General features: G+C 37.6%; 1 protein-coding gene across 4 annotated transcripts in view; it reads left to right on the top strand.

The window, feature by feature from the left end:
- LOC122791847 (sodium/potassium-transporting ATPase subunit alpha-2) overlaps positions 1–19,077 on the top strand; it is an 833,979-nt gene that overhangs the window by 757,233 nt on the left and 57,669 nt on the right. For all 4 annotated transcript variants that reach the window (XM_044059821.1, XM_044059822.1, XM_044059820.1 and 1 more), the window contains exons 18-19: positions 1,040–1,163; positions 15,816–15,961. In XM_044059821.1, the coding sequence (XP_043915756.1) occupies positions 1,040–1,163; positions 15,816–15,961 (270 nt within the window). The remainder of the gene's footprint in view (positions 1–1,039; positions 1,164–15,815; positions 15,962–19,077) is intronic.

Consider the following 19,077-nt stretch of genomic DNA (forward strand, 5'->3'; position numbering starts at 1 on the left):
TGTCATGTGGCTGTCATCCAGCGAATGTGCATCAGCCTGAGCCCTTAATGCATAATCAAGGATAACTGAGATATCAGACATCAGGCATGATTTCCGGGTAACAGCCTGACCCCTTAATGCATAATCAAGGATAACTGAGATATCAGACATGATTTCTGAGTAACAGCATGAGCCCTTAATGCATAATGTAGGATAACTGAGATATCAGACATGATTTCTGGGTAGCAGCCTGAGCCTTTAATGCATAATCTAGGATAACTGAGATATCAGACGTCATGCATGATTTCTGGGTGACAGCCTGACCCCTTAATGCATAATCAAGGATAACGGAAATATCAGACATCAGACATGATTTCTGGATAACAGCCTGACCCCTTAATGCATAATCAAGGATAACTGAGATATCAGACATCAGACATGATTTCCGGGTAACAGCCTGACCCCTTAATGCATAATCAAGGATAACTGAGATATCAGACATCAGGCATGATTTCTGGGTGACAGCCTGACCCCTTAATGCATAATCAAGAATAACTGAGATATCAGACATCAGGCATGATTTCTGGGTAACAGCCTGACCCCTTAATGCATAATCAATGATAACTGAGATATCAGACATCAGGCATGATTTCTGGGTAACAGCCTGACCCCTTAATGCATAATCAAGGATAACTGAGATATCAGACATCAGACATGATTTCTGGGTAACAGCCTGACCCCTTAATGCATAATCAAGGATAACTGAAATATCAGACATCAGACATGATTTCTGGGTAACAGTCTGAGCCCTTAATGCATAATCAAGGATAACTGAAATATCAGACATCAGACATGATTTCTGGGTAAGTGCCTGAGCCTTTAATGCATAATCTAGGATAATTGAGATATCAGACATCAGACATGATTTCTGGGTAACAGCCTGACCCCTTAATGCATAATCAAAGATAACTGAAATATCAGACATCAGACATGATTTCTGGGTAATAGCACGCATCTTCCTTCTGAAAATTTAGCTCACTTTCCTCTCATTTCCTTACAGGTTCCAGCTATTTCTCTGGCATACGAAGCTGCAGAGAGTGACATCATGAAGAGGCAACCCAGGAACCCAAAGACAGACAACCTAGTGAATGAAAGGCTAATCAGCATGGCCTATGGACAGATTGGTAGGAATTATTTTTCAGTGCTTGCTAAATTATCTAATTTCAGTAAAGTATTTCTGTCAGACCTCACCTGTTGTGTTCCGTAGTTTACTGTGCTGCCCAGAAACAATTAATAGGATATAAAGACTATGTACATGCCACAACACATTTATTACCCACAAGGTGTAGATATGCAATTTATATATATATATATATATATATATATATATATATATATATATATATATATATATATATATATATATATATATATATAAGTTCCTCTTTCTATTAGCAATAACAAACTGCATAATAGACACCATTTATGTAACTTTCAGTATAATATTTACAGATTAATTATTGCCTTTGGCTTGATGTTTTCAAATCAAACTGCTTAATTTTTATTGCTTTTGGTGTAATGTTGCGATATTGTGCCAGGTGATTGTCGTCACAACAACTTGACATTTACTCTTCAAAACTAACCAATCAAATGTAATATCTCGGGAGTGTAGTTTTAAATGCTAATGACTATGTACCCAGAACATGGATGCCATGTGATACACATTATTTCTAGATGTTGCTGTGAATAAACAGCTGGTGGAGGCTTGTCATATCCAGGCCGTCTCTGTAATTCCAGAACATTCTGACAAGCTCTGAGATGCCATGGTGTCCAAAGAGGGATAATGCATTTGCAGTAAAGATATATGTGCAAAAATAAAAATATATTTTAATTCTAATATTTATAGTTTTAAAGTACAAAATAATAAAATATCCCTTAGTGCTAGCAACTTTGGTGAAAAATAAAAGCTTTTGATAAATTAATTCAGTACTATAAGTGAAAATGGCTGAAAACATAGTGAAAGTTTGTAGTGTGCTATATTTCTGCATGTCAGTGGGGAAAAATAACTGCAGGTATTTAACACTTTCCCTTTCCTTGAAGAGGGAAAAGATTAAGTAGTAAAATAAGAAAGACATTCAGGAATTACTATAAAATATGCAATGTAGTTAGCTTTTGCTCCTGGGTTGCACCTAGAAAGGGACTATATCCCCAGCGGGTCTACCTGGTTAACAAATGAGAATTATAATTATATTATTATTATTATTTGCCCTTAGAGTCAATAATGATTGATAAGAAAGTGTAAATGTTAAATGGTAAGTAATGATGGTATTATATCACACTAAGCAATAAACATTAAATTAATACCATTGCTTGAAGCTAAAACTGAGTAAAGGTGTGAGGATCAGTTTACTAAACATATCAAATGTTACTCTTCTGTCCAGAAAAATCACATGAAGTGAACTAAATTGTAGTAAATCAAATATTCAAAAGACAAAAGTAAAAGGAGCTGAATTGTACTTGCCTTTTCAGTAAAATGAAATATGTGAAAGTATATGTGTGCAGCTATATATAACTGCATTTTCCACCATGTAGATGTAATACAGTTTTAAAGTGAAACTAAAAAATGCTCTACAAAGGTGTGCACTGTTGCAAAGTCTGTAGCTTGAAGAGTAGGCTACGTCATATGATGATGTTATAGCCTTATTTGGACAGTTGCTTGTTGGGACTCCCTATTCCCTTTGGATATGTAGTTGTGAAAAATTCAAAATAAATCACAGGAAATTCACAGGGGAATTTATAAAGAGAGTGACTGGGTGTTAATTCAAAAATGTACAGAATGTGGTGAACGGAGTTACTGCAATATGCCTTCTGGAGCATACTTTGGAAAAATAGCTTTATGTAAACTTTCTGATATTGGTATTTTGGACTTAAAAGAGTAACGGGACAGTACATCTTTTATTGAGAAGGAGATGGTTTCTAGTGTAGATGTCAGATATTTTTCTGAACATTATCTATCTCTCTGAATGTTCTATTTTAAATTCCTTGTGCAAGTTCTGTACTGTCTGTATATTTATTTGGAAAGAAAATGCTTTCATTTATTTATTTGAAGTAAGCAATTTTATTATTGAACTGTCAGTGCTCATAGATGATGTTTCACTTATTTATTTAAGGGTTTATTCATTTTAAAACTAAATGTTGATATTGGCAGTTCAGAATGTTACTACTTAAGCTATTGTTTCTATTTAAATAATTGATCAATGGCTTATTTTAAGACAGACAATTAGTTTTGTTCTTGCTTTGCAAATAAAGTTTTGCTGATGGCAGCATACCGTAAAACTTGAGAAAGAGGGCGTTGATGCTGGAATATATTGTGTGATTGCTTCAAAAGTATTATTTTTTTACTCTTGTTAACCAGGTAAGCCAATGGAACACGTGCCCATCTTCTGGGGTAACAAGGGAGCATTTAAGTAAATAAAATGCTCCATGGCAGCTGGGAGTATGTGTCAATCCCTAAGGCAAAACAGCTTTCCCAATACAATAATCATAGTTGACTAAATAATGAGGCACACTGATGTCCCACTCACTAGGTTGAATAAGGAGAAGGTAACAGTCAGCTGTCTATCAGGTGCCAGAATCCGACACATGAAACACGCACTCAGGTCACTCCACAACAAGTACAAGTATTGTCCATGTGGGTGTGAATGACATGAGACACACCTCCTTGGACTACATGAAAAGAGACATAGTATAACTCTCTGATTATGTGACCCAGTCAGGTATGACCCTAGCCCTGAGCAGCATCCTACTATTACCCAGAATGATACACAGTACAAACAGAAAATTATTGACTTCAACAGTTGGCTAAGTTTCTTGTGTCATTTTAAGGGGATCCTGTATCTGTCTGCTTGAGATGACATGATTGACAGACTTCAATGCTTTGCCAGAGATGGCCTGCATCTGTCACCCCTGGGTTTCCTTGTACTGGCTAAGGCTTTTGCCACCCCTATAGTGCCTTTTTTTAGGCAGTGTTCCAAAGACCAACTTACCAACTTAACAGCCGTAAATAAATGCAATCTGAGGGTCATGCTCCTCAATGCTAGAAGTCTAAATCTCAAGATGCACTCACGCGAAACACTCCTCAAAATGGAGAACATCGACATTTGTGCTGTGATGGAGACCTGGTTTAAAGCAGCAGAAAGCACCCCTAGGCTACCAGGCTATAACTCATTCCACACCTTTCAGTCCCAGAACATGGACCGAAACTACAAAGGCGGTGGTGTCTCCATATTCATAAAGGATGTGCACACCTGCAGACTAGTAGCCCAGCATAACGCATCTGAGATACTCCAGGTACAACTAACATTGGGTAAGAAGGTGATTCAGGTCGTAGCCTGCTATAGGTTCCCAACCACGTCCCAAGACTCTCACTCTACATTCCTAAGCACCCTGGAAACTATTAAGATCCAACCCAACACTTTCATGCTAGGTGACTTCAACTACCCTTCCATCAACTTGGAAAACTACTTATGCACCAATGCACTGGCCCAACACTTTCTAGAATTCATCAGTTCCAATGTCCTGGACCAGCTCATTCTTACACCCACTAGAGGAAGCAACATCCTTAACCTGGTTATTACTAACATGGGCAACCATTGCTCTACACCAATAGTCAATTCCTCCCTGGTTAGATCTGACCACAAACTAATCACCATGGAAATCCACATCTCACCCACATCCCCCGCAAAGGTATCCACCATGAAAAATTTCTCCAAAGCTGACTTTGGAATCTCAAAAACAGAGGTGGTGAACTTCACGGCACCCATGCCAATGGAAAATAGATGCATGACTGCCAAATCATACACCAATGCACTGTACGAACACATACATAAATGCATGGAACTAGCCATACCCAATAGAACCAAGACGTTCTCCTCCAAAAAAAAGGAAGTCAATCTGGTGGTACCCTGCCATGAATAAACTCTACAACAGAAGGAAGAAACTGTTGCAGAAAAAGGTGAAGTCCCAAGACTGGAAAAAATTCCTTTATCAGCCTCAACAAAATGTTAAGATCCCTCATCAAAACCTCCAAAGCCAGCTATGAAGGCAGAACTGCAGCAGACACTAAAAACAACCACAAAGCCTTCTATAGTTATAGCAAGAAGCTCCATGGCAATACCCAGATTTTCTCTGAGTTACTGCACAATGGTGCCTCCTACACTGAGCCAACAGATATTGCCAACATACTGGCTGACAGATTCAGTGCCAACTTTACCCCCCCCCCCACAGGACCAATCTCAATACCAGAAGAATGCCAGGCACCCAGCATTACTGCAGCACAGGTTAAAGCCGCATTGTCCAAGGTCAAGAATACAGCTTCCATGGGACCCAACAATATCCCTGGCTGTGTTCTACATGAATTACAAAGTGAACTGGCACCACATCTGTGTGCCCTGTTTAGTCACAGCCTCACCTCTGGCTTTGTCCCTACCAAATGGTGCACTGCTACAGTCATCCCTCTCCACAAAGGAGGAACGACTACAGACCCTGGAAATTATAACCCCATTAGCCTGATGAGTCTGATATGTAAGACTATGGAGTGCATCATCATGGACCTAATTAACAAGGATATAGGGAATCTTCAAACTCTAGATCCCACTCAATTTGGTTTTGTGAAAGGTAGATCATGCCTGCTCAACCTGGTTGACTTCTTTGAGTCAGTCACCAGAGCTGTGGATGAATGTAAGGCAATTCATACAGCATACCTCGATCTGGCCAAGGCCTTTGATACCATTCCGCACTCAGGAAATATTGATACACTCAGCAAACTAGGCATCAATCCCTATGTCATTAGGTGGGTTGCAAATTTGCTCACAGATAGAACACACAGTGTGAAAGTAGCGGATCCCAAGTCAGACTGCCGACCACTCACGAGTAGAGTCCCACAGGGATTGGTCCTGGGTCCTCTCCTGTTTTGCATCTACTTCTCAGAGGTCAGGCCAATATGGAGGGACTCTGGATGACCAAGTTCGCAGACGACTGCAAACTGGGAGCCATTATTAACTCCCCAAGTGATGTAGACATCCTACAGAAAGGCCTCACTGAGACCAATAACTGGTGTCAAAACCATGGCCTTAAGCTTAATGCCAATAAAATGCATCATCATCCCCTTTCGGAAAAACTCAGTTCCCACTAATTACCACATCGATGGGAGCCCACTGAACACTGAAGGCGTTATAAGAGATCTGGGGACACAGGTTGAGAGCAACCTCTCCTTCGACCACCACATTGCCAGTGTGGTCAGAAAGTTATTCTGTGTGGCACATCTCATTACCAAGGGTTTTGCATCCAGGAAGAAAGAGGTCATCATTTCTCTCTACTCTTACCTCATTAGACCAGTCATAGTGTATAATGCCCCATTTGGCATGTATCTCACTAGACACCTGCAACAGCAAAAGTACCTCACGAAGAGGATCCTAGGCCTTAAACACATGTCCTACACAGAGACTAAAAAAACTACAGCTATTCTCTGTCTCATATCATCTACTAAGAGGCGATCTCTGCTTGACTTACAAAGCCATGTCTGACCCAGCTCTGTTAGAAATGCTACATCTAAAGAAATCCCAGTCCCTCCACACCACATGCACCAGAGACCTCAACCTCATTGCCACAATCAACAGAACATGCTGGAGGGACAGGTTCATAACACAGACACTGTCCATGCTCTGGAATAGACTTCCCATACATGTCAAGCAGAGCACCTCGCTGGCTCTGTCCAAGAGAAATCTTGATGAGTGGATGGGAAATAGAAAGTTCTCCCCAGGGATCACTCCAGTGGCTCTACTTGATAGAAGTACTGGGAACTGACATCGGGCAGCACAATGCCAGGGCACTTCTATGGGCTAGATTTATAAAGACTCCAGGGCCATTAGCGTAGTACACACCTAGGAACCTATGAACCTAAAATATATATTTATTAAGTTAAAGCCATACTAGCACTCTGGAATGCTTTCAAGGTAGGATAACAACAGTGTAATCAACCGCTGAATACTATTACACCCAGAAACTAACTACCAACCAAAGAAATACATTTCTGGGTTGAATGATCAACTGTCTATAACTAGTGGTTTAAAAATGTCAGCTGTAAGCTGTAAATAAAATTAATTCTTTGTAATTGTATGTCATGTGATTTAGTGGACTTTAAATATGGCTATGTGGCAACTGTTTTTTAGTTCTGAATAAGTCCCAGTACCTAGTGGGACGTAAGTACTCAAATCATTGTTATTAAAGTTCACTTGGTATTTTAACAAGCAGTTGCCTTATTTTACGAAGTTTTTTCATCAGCTCTATTGTGTTAGCCTGAATTGGAGCCTTGGTGGTTTTGTTGATTTTAATAAGGTAACTTGATGTAGAATTTGTATGTTTGCAATAATGTCTTGTGATTGGGATGTTAGTATATATACTGGGGTCGTACAATGGGAATTTTTATTTCTGTTGAAGTCTGTGGCATTTAATAGATGAAAGCACTTAACTTATAAATGAAATATTGGGCTTTCTAAAAATTTTAGTGGTATTGTAATGTGCTTGCATTAGGTTATAGGTTTAAATCTACACATCAGTCTCCAGGAGTACTTGGTTTGTGGTGGTTCATTGTTTTATTTTGCATTTTATCAAATATTTATTGCCTTTCAGTTGATAATTCTTGTTCTATGTTGTTCAATTCATTAGATAATTGACTTCTGCCTGCCTCATATTTGATAAATTAGACTTCAGATGATGAAGAAGAGGCCTTCTGTTGTTAGTGTTTCTATATGATAGAGTAAGAACATTGTAATAATGGAGTGCAGAGAAATACTTTTTAAACTTACTTTGGTACCCTGTTTGTCTGTCTTAGATGATGTCATAGCACATATAGCTCAGGTAACTCGGGACTTATTCTGTTCTATAGGGGGCATTATTCTGTTATACAGTAATTCCTGCTTCTTTGAGAAGGTGTTTAAGGTGCTGTGTATGTGTGTCACTCCAGTGGTCCCCTTTGAATGGTTAGCTCTCAAACCACTGAAACGTAATTCTCTAATCACAAGCAGTCTTCAACACTACTCCATGAAACATCAGCCCACAGATGGTTTTGCATGGAGTAAGTCACTGCACTCCCAAGTGGGGCAACTTTGACCTTTCATCCCCCTTATTTAAATATGCTAACTCCATAGTTGGACAGTTGTGGGAAAAGGATAAGCACACTGAAAGGGTAAACACAGTGAAAGGGTAAACAAACTGAAAGGGTAAACACAGTGAAAGGGTAAACACAGTGAAAGGATAAGCACACTGAAAGGGTAAACACACTGAAAGGGTAAACACAGTGAAAGGGTAAACACACTGAAAGGGTAAACACAGTGAAAGGGTAAACACACTGAAAGGGTAAACACAGTGAAAGCACTAGCTGTCTTGTAGCTTAACTCACAGAACAGCAAACACAATCAGGGAACAATAACATTGGAGAAATGGGATTGTGGACTTAAGGTTTGATTGAACAAATATTTACCAACTGTACAGAAAGCTTCCATAGTACTTACAAACCATTTATCTCTCATTGATTGGAGCTGTAGTATGAGTTAAAGGCCAAAGGATGCTCTGAGTGTAAAAATTTCCCATTCCTGCATTCCGTTTCCTAACCTTCACAGGACAGGAGATCTAACTTCAGGCTATTCAATCCACCCCCTTTGGCCCACTGGTGCTTAGATCATTAATTAAACCTGTGTTGTCAGTGGCCCAAATGGGTGCCCTTCCAATGTGCCAGTAAGTTGTCATCTAAACAACATTCTTACTCATATGTGTTAACAATTGTCCTAACCCTGTCCCTAACCCCAACCCTACACATTACTCTACAACCCCCCTTCTTTAACAATACCGCTAGTATCACTATTCAGACAAAGGATGTCTGATGTTATTGTTAGGGTTTAGACATTTTTTTTAAATGTGGTATTGGAAAAGGGTACCACTGGTTCTTTTTTTCAGTAGGTGCAATTTTGAGGTTTTTAGTGTTCAAATGAGATGTGCAAAAGTTGATATAGTGATTTCCGTACATTGATTCATTTAAATAAAGCTATATCTATATTTATTTTTTAATTCATTTTGTTTACCAAGGTAGAACAGTAATCAGATTTGACCATTTGCAGGCGTAGCCTGAGTTTTATACAACAGTAACATAAGATTAAAGGTATAACTAAATTATACAGTATACTGAGATAACATAATAAAGATGTAAAAAATATATACACATATTTGTAAGGAAGTTTAAAATTTATTAGGATTAGGAATATACAGTACTTAGGGTTTACAGTCAAAATGTTGACATTCATTTGCATGACAGCCTCCACCTCAAACATGGTAGGAGCGACAGTCGGAATGTCGAAGTTCATGTGTATGTCGATTCAGAAGGACGTACACAAGGCAGGGACTCAAAGCATGGTTGGCAATGAGAGTCGGTAACATTAAGATCGACAGAACGTTGCCAATCGTGTTGCATCAACCTTACAACCTACTTAATATGTATGAGTTGAGGATATGCGTCACGGAAATCACCATTCGCGGTTGTGATTTTCGTTCTTTTGATAGTAAACCATACTTAGTACAGGTATTTTAGGTGAGGTAAATTAAAAGTATGTTATGACTGGGACATAGTATATATAAGCATGCAGGGGCATTTTATCAGTGAAGAGAGTGGAATTTTCTGGGAAGAATGTAATAGTACAACCATGCAAGGTGGGTGACATGGCCTGTGTTCATATATACATATAAACAGACATACACACTTATACACACACACACACACACACACACACACACATATATATATATATATATATATATATATATATATATATATATATATTTATCTGGATCTACTTCAGTAGATCAAACATATTACAAGTTTGAAACAAGTATGGCTGGGACCATATGTTCGAACTTGTAATAGTTCAAACAATGAAGGAAAAAAAGAAAAAACAAACAAAAAAAATGTAAACTGCTGTAGCAGGGGGGCTACGCCCCCCACACCCCCTTACTTAAATATACCAACTCCGAGATTGCACTACATTGCAGAAATGGGAAATCTTCCCATTCCACTCTGTATGTGGATCTCCATTCAGTCCGAACTGTTCAAAGTTATGATCTCGGCCATATCGTCTTCGAACATTTAAAAGTTTGATCTACCGAAGGGGACTTTTATATATATATATATATATATATATATATATATATATATATATATATATATATATATGGGTCTACTTCACTTCACCTAAAGCTCGTTTGCCTGACAATGATTTGACAGAGGCCAAATCACCTAAACTTCATTTCACCTAAAGTTCACTTCACTTAAAACTCATTTCACTGACAATTAGTACTGACAGTTTGTAGAGAATGGTAAGCCAAGTAAAAGGTATATGTCCTTTTCCCCACTATAGTGCAACCCTGGAGTTAGTATATATAGTTGGGAGGTGTAGCCTCCAAACTAGTTTGATTTTATATCCTCTGTTTTTTTTTTATATATATGTTCAGTAAAACCAAACTAGTTGGGGACTAGGCCCCCACACCCCCAAGTGTGGGGGGCTGTGCCCCTCACACCCCCCTAACTATATATAATAACTCTAGGTTTGCACTACAGTGGGGAAAAGGACATATACCTTTTACTTGCCGTACAGTGCTCTACAAATTACCAGTAATAATTGTCAGTGATATGAGTTTTAGGTGAAGTGAACTTTAGCTGAAGTGAAGTTTAGGTGATTTGGTCTATGTGAAATGAATGTCAGGCAAATGAGCTTTGGGTGAAGTGAAGTAGACCCATCCATATATATATATATATATATATATATATATATATATATATATATATATATATATATATATATATATATTCACTTTAGGAGCTCGAAATTCAGTATTTCGAGCCCATCAAGTGGAATCCTGAAAACAACGGAACCTCAGAAGCGTGAATTTCAAAACCTTGCACACCGGAGATTTTGAATTAGCACTTCCGGTGTTTCACTGTGGTTGTGGATTCAGATAAGTATTCATTTAAGGGTTTTGGGTAGGGTCTGTGGTTTATGTTAGTGTGTTTTGTTGCTGTGATGTGTGTGTGTGCGAGGAGAATGTAGCTTGTGTGGTGGTGTTTTGTGTGTGTTTGTATGTAGTGTGACCTCGGAGTTAGAATATTTAAGTAGGGGGTGTGGGGGGTGCTGTGGGGCTTGCCCCCCTGCTTTTATGTAGTAGAGTGATTGTGCTTGTGTGTGGGGAGGAAGGTGTGTGTGTGGAGTAGAAGTGCTAATTCAAAATCTTCGGTGTGCGAGATTTTGATTTTGCACTTCTGAGTTTTCGTTGTTTTAAGGTTTCGACTTTATAGCCTCGAAATACTGAATTTCGATATTTCAGTATTTCGAGGATATAAAGTGAATCCATTTATATATTAATATACATATATATTGTGTGTATGTATGTGTGTATATATATATATATATATATATATATATATATATATATATATATATTTATATATATATATTAATGTACCTATATACTGTATATATATATGCTTCTGCTCCACACCTCACATAACCTGACCCCTTCTAAACTGCTCTATTAGCAAACCTGTAACCATACTCTATATAACTGTTTATTCACTGCTATGACTGTCAGACTGTTATGGTACTCAAAATACAACTATTCATAGTCTGTCATGACTGCTATAACTTCAAAAATACACAATGCCTGCATTTTTCTTAATTTGCTTTATAATCCCAATCTGTTACTTAACTGTATGCCTGAATCTGTTGCAAAAAACAATATGTTCTGTTTTTTTGTTGTTAAATTTTTTTTTCTGATTATTTATTAATAAATGTCTATGTGGAGCTTTTCTCCCCAGGCCTCCACTAAAATGGGCTCACTCCGGCCCAGTGGACATTCCTTGTAAACAAATGTAAAATAAATTAAAATAAATAAATATATATATATATATATATATATATATATATATATATATATATATAGGTCTACTTCAGATAATTGAAATTTCACAACTTCGAACCTCTGATCATCAAAGACGAGATGATCAAAGTTGCAAAACAGTGAACTTTGCGAATGGAGATTGCTGTACAGCACTGAATGGGAAATTTACTTTTCTCTTCACTGTTGTATGAACTTGGAGTTGGTGGTGGGATTGCCATTTTGTTTAAAGACAATCTTAAATTGGCACAACTTAATTATACTCCACCTGATATCCCAAACTCAGAAGTTTCAGTAGCATGCCAAGATATCAATAATCATATATCCATTATCATTATAGCGATCTACCTGCCCTCTGCTAATAACCTCCAAAATATTGAAAACATCCTTGAATGGGCCTCTACCACCTTCAGCCATGAAACTATTATACTTGGAGTTTTTAACCTTGACTGGACTACCTGCTCTTCTAACTCCCCTACTAACTTTATAAACCTGTAAAACTTCTGTCAAAAAATTAACCACCCCACGCGCATCGACAAACACACCAACAGGCATTCCATTCTTGACTGGATTTTAACAAACAAGTCCAATATTAGCTATGATGTTGGGTGTCTCCCTGACACACTAAGCAATCACTTCCCTACCTACTTGATTAGAAAATATGCACACAATTCCTGTAACATTTCATTTTGCTACATTCACAATAAAAAACACTTTTCTCCTACCTTACTTAATACTCTTTTTCAACAACATGACTGGACACCTCTAAAAACTCTTCAGTTGGACCTTGCAGTACAGTACTTCAATAGTGCTTTCCTACAAATACTTAATGATCTAGCCCCAATTAGAAAAATTCATACCAAATTGAAACAGCTTCCTTGGTTGTCAAAAGACACAATTCTTCTACCAAAACAAAGGGACAGAGCCTAGTATCTCTTTCAGAATAATAGAAGTAAACAAAATCTCATTACCTACCAACAACTTCAAAATCAAACCAAAAAACTAATTAAACAAGAGAAAAAACCTACTTCCAAACAAGTTAGCAAAAATACGAGAAAAATTTCAAAAGATTCTGGCAAACAATTGACCTCCTTCTCAACCCAGGAAAACCCACTACCCCAGCCCCATCTCTGACCAACCCAAATGATTGCATAGCCACTCAATTTAACTCCTATTTTATTAACTCAATAACCTCTCTACTAAACAGAACCTCTAATACACCTCTGTCCATACCTCAAACCTCGCACAACAATTCTACAATCCTCTATCTCAAAGCTATCCAAACAAGTTATGTTAAGAATGTCCTTTCTAAACTAAATCCTTGCACACTAGTTGTAAACCAGCTACCTGGTGACCTTCTACAACTAGCTGCTACTTCCATCACTTACCCTATATCTATTCTAATTAACTGTTCTATCTCTGAACAGTATGTACCACTCCTCTGGAAAATATATTACATCATACCCTTACATAAAGGTGGTCCCTCTACTGATGTATCCAACTACAGACCCATAGACATTTTGTCACCACTTGCCAAAATTGTAGAAAAATGTATACACAAACAGATCTTAGACCACTTCCTGTCAAATAATCTATTATCTAATACACAACATAGCTTTTGACCTAGGCATAGCACCAGTACAACTCTAATTAGCTTTACTAATACTGTAAATCAACTCGAAAAGAAAAAAAAACTAGTCTCTGCTACCTTACTAGATATGTTAAAAGCATTTGACACTGTATCTCATCAAATACTTCTCAATAAACTGGCTTTCTACCACTGTAGCTCTGAAGCCCTAAGCTGGTTTCATAGCTACTTGTCAGATAGGAAACATGCCACTTTATGGGACAATAAACTCTCCCTCAGCTCCCTATATGTGTAGGAGTACCACAAGGATCTATCCTGGGCCCACTTTTATTCACAATTTTTACCAATGATGTTACCACCTCTGCAAATCCAGTCATACATACGCTTTCCTAATCTGCTCTACCCCCCTTGTCAAGGAACTCCAAGAAAAAACTCAGGCAGCCCTCCACAACATTGGAAACTACTTAACACCCCATCAACTTATACTTAACCCCAATAAAACCAAGCTTATGGTCTTCTATAATACCTCAACAACAACCAACCAACTACCTATCTCTGTTTCCTCCTCCACTGGCACAAAAATAGAACCCGTTGAACATAGAAAATTTCTTGGTGTCACAGCTGATAGTGGACTTAAGTTTGACAAACACCCTGCACTAACAATTAAAAAGGTTCATGTCAAACCGGGTTCTCTCTATAGGGTTAAATCGTACCTTACTGACCATGCCAGACTCGGAACAACCAGAACCTATCTCTTATCTTCCCTGCTTTCTCTGTTCACAAATATTTACCAATCTTCGCAAATCTGAACTGAATACCTTGAATCTTGGTATAACAAAATAGCCAATTTGCCACTAATCAGTCTCAAAGATCTCACCATTGCACTGCCCTTCTCCAGCTGAACTGGTTAGAGCTCCCTCGCCTGCTTACTCTGACTCAGCTACTAACTGCCCATACAGTCCTATAAAATGACAACTGCCCAGCTCTATCTGACCTTGTCCAACCCTACACTAACCTAAAATCTCTTATGTCTGCTGATAAAGTATTGTTGAAGGTCAACAAAATCCAAAACTCTCACGGCGTCTCCTTATACTCACATATCATTGACAAACACTGGGATTCTCTACCTCAGCATAGTCTGTCGATCAGTGATACATATTCAATAAAACAGTCCCTAAAGGAATATTTCACCAAACATAGACTTTCATCATGTTCTCCATCAAGCTAACTAATTTAGTTTGTTACTGTCTAACTTCCTTCTCTGCACCGCCCATGTCAATATTTCTTGGCAACTGAGCCTTCTTAGCTTCAGTTTGTGATATTTTTATCATGGGGATATATATATATATATATATATATATATATATATATATATATATATATATATATATATATATTTTTTTATATGAATAGTATAAACTTATTGTGCTACCACTGTTATATGCTTTTAGATACAATGTCAATGAACTTGCATTTGAACTCCTTGTAATTGTCATTTGCACAAATATATAATTATGTAATCTTCCTTGGAGCTTTTCTTCCCAAGTCTCCATTGAAAACAGGCTTCTGGCCCAGTCAGATACTACCCAGTTAACAAATGTAACTAACTAACTAAATATATATTTAATTAGTAGGGGGTTGGGGGGGTGCAGGGGGGGGGGCTTGCCTCCCTGCAAAATCATGAAAGAAATATATATATATATATATATATATATATATATATATATATATATATGTATATATATATGCGTGTGTGTGTGTGTGTGTGTGTGTGTGTGTGTTTGTCTACGTGTGTGTATTTATCTAATATATGTTTATAGATACATACATATATCTATATCTATCTATATATATATATATATATATATATATATATATATATATATATATCTGTTATATTTCTTTATGGTATTTTTTTTACAATATCAGATAGACAATTAGATTACTTTGTGAAGTTGCAAGACATATGGACCTAAGACTGGCTTGTTAGACAAGGCATATTTTAGAAAGAAATACCACAAGAGAAATATGCAAATGGTTTACATGACTAGATGACAGTAGAACTCCACATGTACATTTCTACATCAAGTGCACCATAGCTATATTAAAAAGATTAAAGATGATAGCTCTGGGTCATATCTGTTAGCATGACTAGGTTACTTTTTGATGGAAATATCATTGCACAAATCATTGATATTTAATTAACAGTTAGTATTATTTTTTGTTATCACTTTCTCTTTTTATTTTACAGGAATGATCCAGGCTCTTGGTGGCTTTTTCACCTATTTTGTTATTCTGGCTGAAAATGGTTTCCTTCCTAGTAGACTTTTTGGTATTCGTCTTGACTGGGATGACCGGAGCAGGAATGATCTTGAAGACAGTTATGGTCAGGAGTGGGTGAGTGTACTTACAAACTGATTCTGGAGTGAAAGCTGGTGTACCTTTATGTAACAGAGGGCGTGTGACTCTGATTTATGCATATATATTCTGGTTCAGCTTCTTTGAGTGAGAGCTGGCATACCTATGTGTGACACAATGAGTCTGACTCTGATTTATGCATATATATTCTGATTCAGCTTCTTGGAGTGAGAGCTAGTGTACCGATGTGTAACACAATGACTCTGACTTTGATTTATACAAATGTATTCTGGTTCAGCTTCTTGAAGTGAGAGCTGGTGTACCAATGTGTAACACAATGAGTCTGACTCTGATTTATACATATGTATTCTAGTTCAGCTTCTTGAAGTGAGAGCTGGCATACATATGTGTAACACAATGAATCTGACTCTGATTTATACAAATGTATTCTGGTTCAGCTTCTTGAAGTGAGAGCTGGTGTACCAATGTGTAACACAATGAGTCTGACTCTGATTTATACATATGTATTCTAGTTCAGCTTCTTGAAGTGAGAGCTGGTATACATATGTGTAACACAATGAATCTGACTCTGATTTATACAAATGTATTCTGGTTCAGCTTCTTGAAGTGAGAGCTGGTGTACCAATGTGTAACACAATGAGTCTGACTCTGATTTATACATATGTATTCTAGTTCAGCTTCTTGAAGTGAGAGCTGGTATACATATGTGTAACACAATGAATCTGACTCTGATTTATACAAATGTATTCTGGTTCAGCTTCTTGAAGTGAGAGCTGGTGTACCAATGTGTAACACAATGAGTCTGACTCTGATTTATACATATGTATTCTGGTTCAGCTTCTTGAAGTGAGAGCTGGAATACATATGTGTAACACAATGAATCTGACTCTGATTTATACAAATGTATTCTGGTTCAGCTTCTTGAAGTGAGAGCTGGTGTACCAATGTGTAACACAATGAGTCTGACTCTGATTTATGCATATGTATTCTGGTTCAACTTCTTGACGGGAAGACACAGTAACAGAATTACAGTGAAACATTTTACTGAAAACACAAGCCATTACCTGGAAAGACATTATAATGAAAACAGTAGAGACAGAAAAATAAAAAATACTTAAATTAAAAGTATATTATGTAGATAGGTAAATGTCCTATAGCCACAATATGGTGGAAGGGATCTAAACCTTGTCATCACAATGAACAAAACATGCTGGAGGGATAGGTTTCTGACCCAGAAACTCCCCATACTCTGGAATAGACTGCCCATACATATCAAGCAGAGCGCCTCATTGGCCCTCTTCAAAAGGAACCTTGATGATTGGATGGGAGATAGGAAATTCACCCCGGGGATCATGTCAGTCGCCCTGCTAGACAGGGGCCTGGAGAAGTAAATATTGTGGGAAGAAATATCCAGGGAATTGTTATGGCTAGGCTTGCATAGGCCCTAGGGCCGATACCCTAGTACCAACCTATGAACCTATAAGGGTGGGGTTCCCCTTCCACATCAGATGTATTTATTATTTTAACCCCAATATTTATGCAGTTTAAAACACATGCATTAATTTTCACTAGACATAACAAAGGTTGCTTCTTTTGAAACTTTAACAGTTTACTACTGATTTTTCCTGGAGGGTTGCATGCCCTGATGTATGTTTTACAGCAAGTGAATAAATGCATTTTATTTATAGCAATTGTTTTGTTGGATAGCATTTTTTTCACTGTTAAAAGTCATCAAGATGTAGAATTTGACTAAAGTTTTTAATGGTGTGGGAGAGCATGCCCTTAAACCTCATAGAAATTACTGAATATTGGGCTTATAAAGTAAATATGGAGCCATGAACTCACTGCTTACTGTGTTACTGTATTTTCAATGGAGTACCTGGGTTTAACCATGTAACAGACAGCAGACAATAAGTTAAACAACTCTTAAAGCGGCAACATGTGAAGTACATATTTATTTACCATCCATTCATTCCTGTATATATATTTTGTTGACTGAGTTAGCTATGTTGGGAGGACCTTATTTCTGGAGGAGACACATGAAGAAAAGCACCCAGTGTAATCTAGTACATATGTTACAGCTTAACAAATGCATACTATTTACTGAAGAAAAATGAAATATCCAAAAACAAAAATACGTAAGCATATTACTGCTGGCATACAGAAACATATGTAATTCTTCTGCCTATGCCTTACAATTATATACCTACAACTCTTATTAATCTATGATTTTTTTCTTTTTTTCCTTTTCATTGCATTTGCTTTGCACATTCACTGAATGTAGGCTTATGTTATTAAAGCATTTAAGCCAGACAGCAGCAGCAATGTCACATGAGTGATGGAGGTAGCAATATCCATGCTTATTAATTTTACGTGAATGACTGCTATGTGGAATATAATCTAATGAAGTGGCACATTTAAGAAGCAAAATATAAAACTCAGCTTTTGTTGTTCGTTAAGCATGTAGCAGCTCTAGACATGCTACTGTGTGATGCCATACCTTGGCATGGTCTTATCTTAAAGTATTGCTTTTATGATTTATTTGATTGAAAAGAGTACATCATTTATATATATTTTTAGGTTGAAACCTACTGTGTTTGGTTATATCAAAAGTAGACTGCAATTGATGATATTTTTAAGTTATCTAAATTTATGAGTATATATAAGCTGTCCTGTGTGCACTGAGACAAATAATAAAGGGCATGGATGGATGAATTGAATGGTGGATGGAAGGATGGATGGATGGAAGGGTAGATGGAAGGATGGATGGATGGATGGATGGATGGATGGATGGATGGGAGGATGAATGAATGCATGGATGGGTGGGTGGATGGATGGAGGGATGGATGGAAGGGTAGATGGAAGGATGGATGGATGGAAGTATGAATGCATGGGTGGATGGATGGAGGGATGGATGGATGGATGGAATGGTGGATATAAGGATGGATGGATGGAAGGGTGGATGGATGGATGAATGCATGGATGGATAGATGGATGGATGGATGAATGGATGGATGGAAGGATGAATGAATGCATGGAAGGATAGATGGATGGATGGGTGGGTGGAAGGATGAATGAATGTGTGGATGGATGGAAGGATGGATGGAATGTTGGATGGAAGGATGGCTGGATGG

This window comes from Protopterus annectens, chromosome 17.part0, assembly GCF_019279795.1.
Source record: "Protopterus annectens isolate FY-2018-M chromosome 17.part0, PAN1.0, whole genome shotgun sequence".
In the NCBI taxonomy this organism is placed as follows: Eukaryota; Metazoa; Chordata; order Ceratodontiformes; family Protopteridae; genus Protopterus; species Protopterus annectens.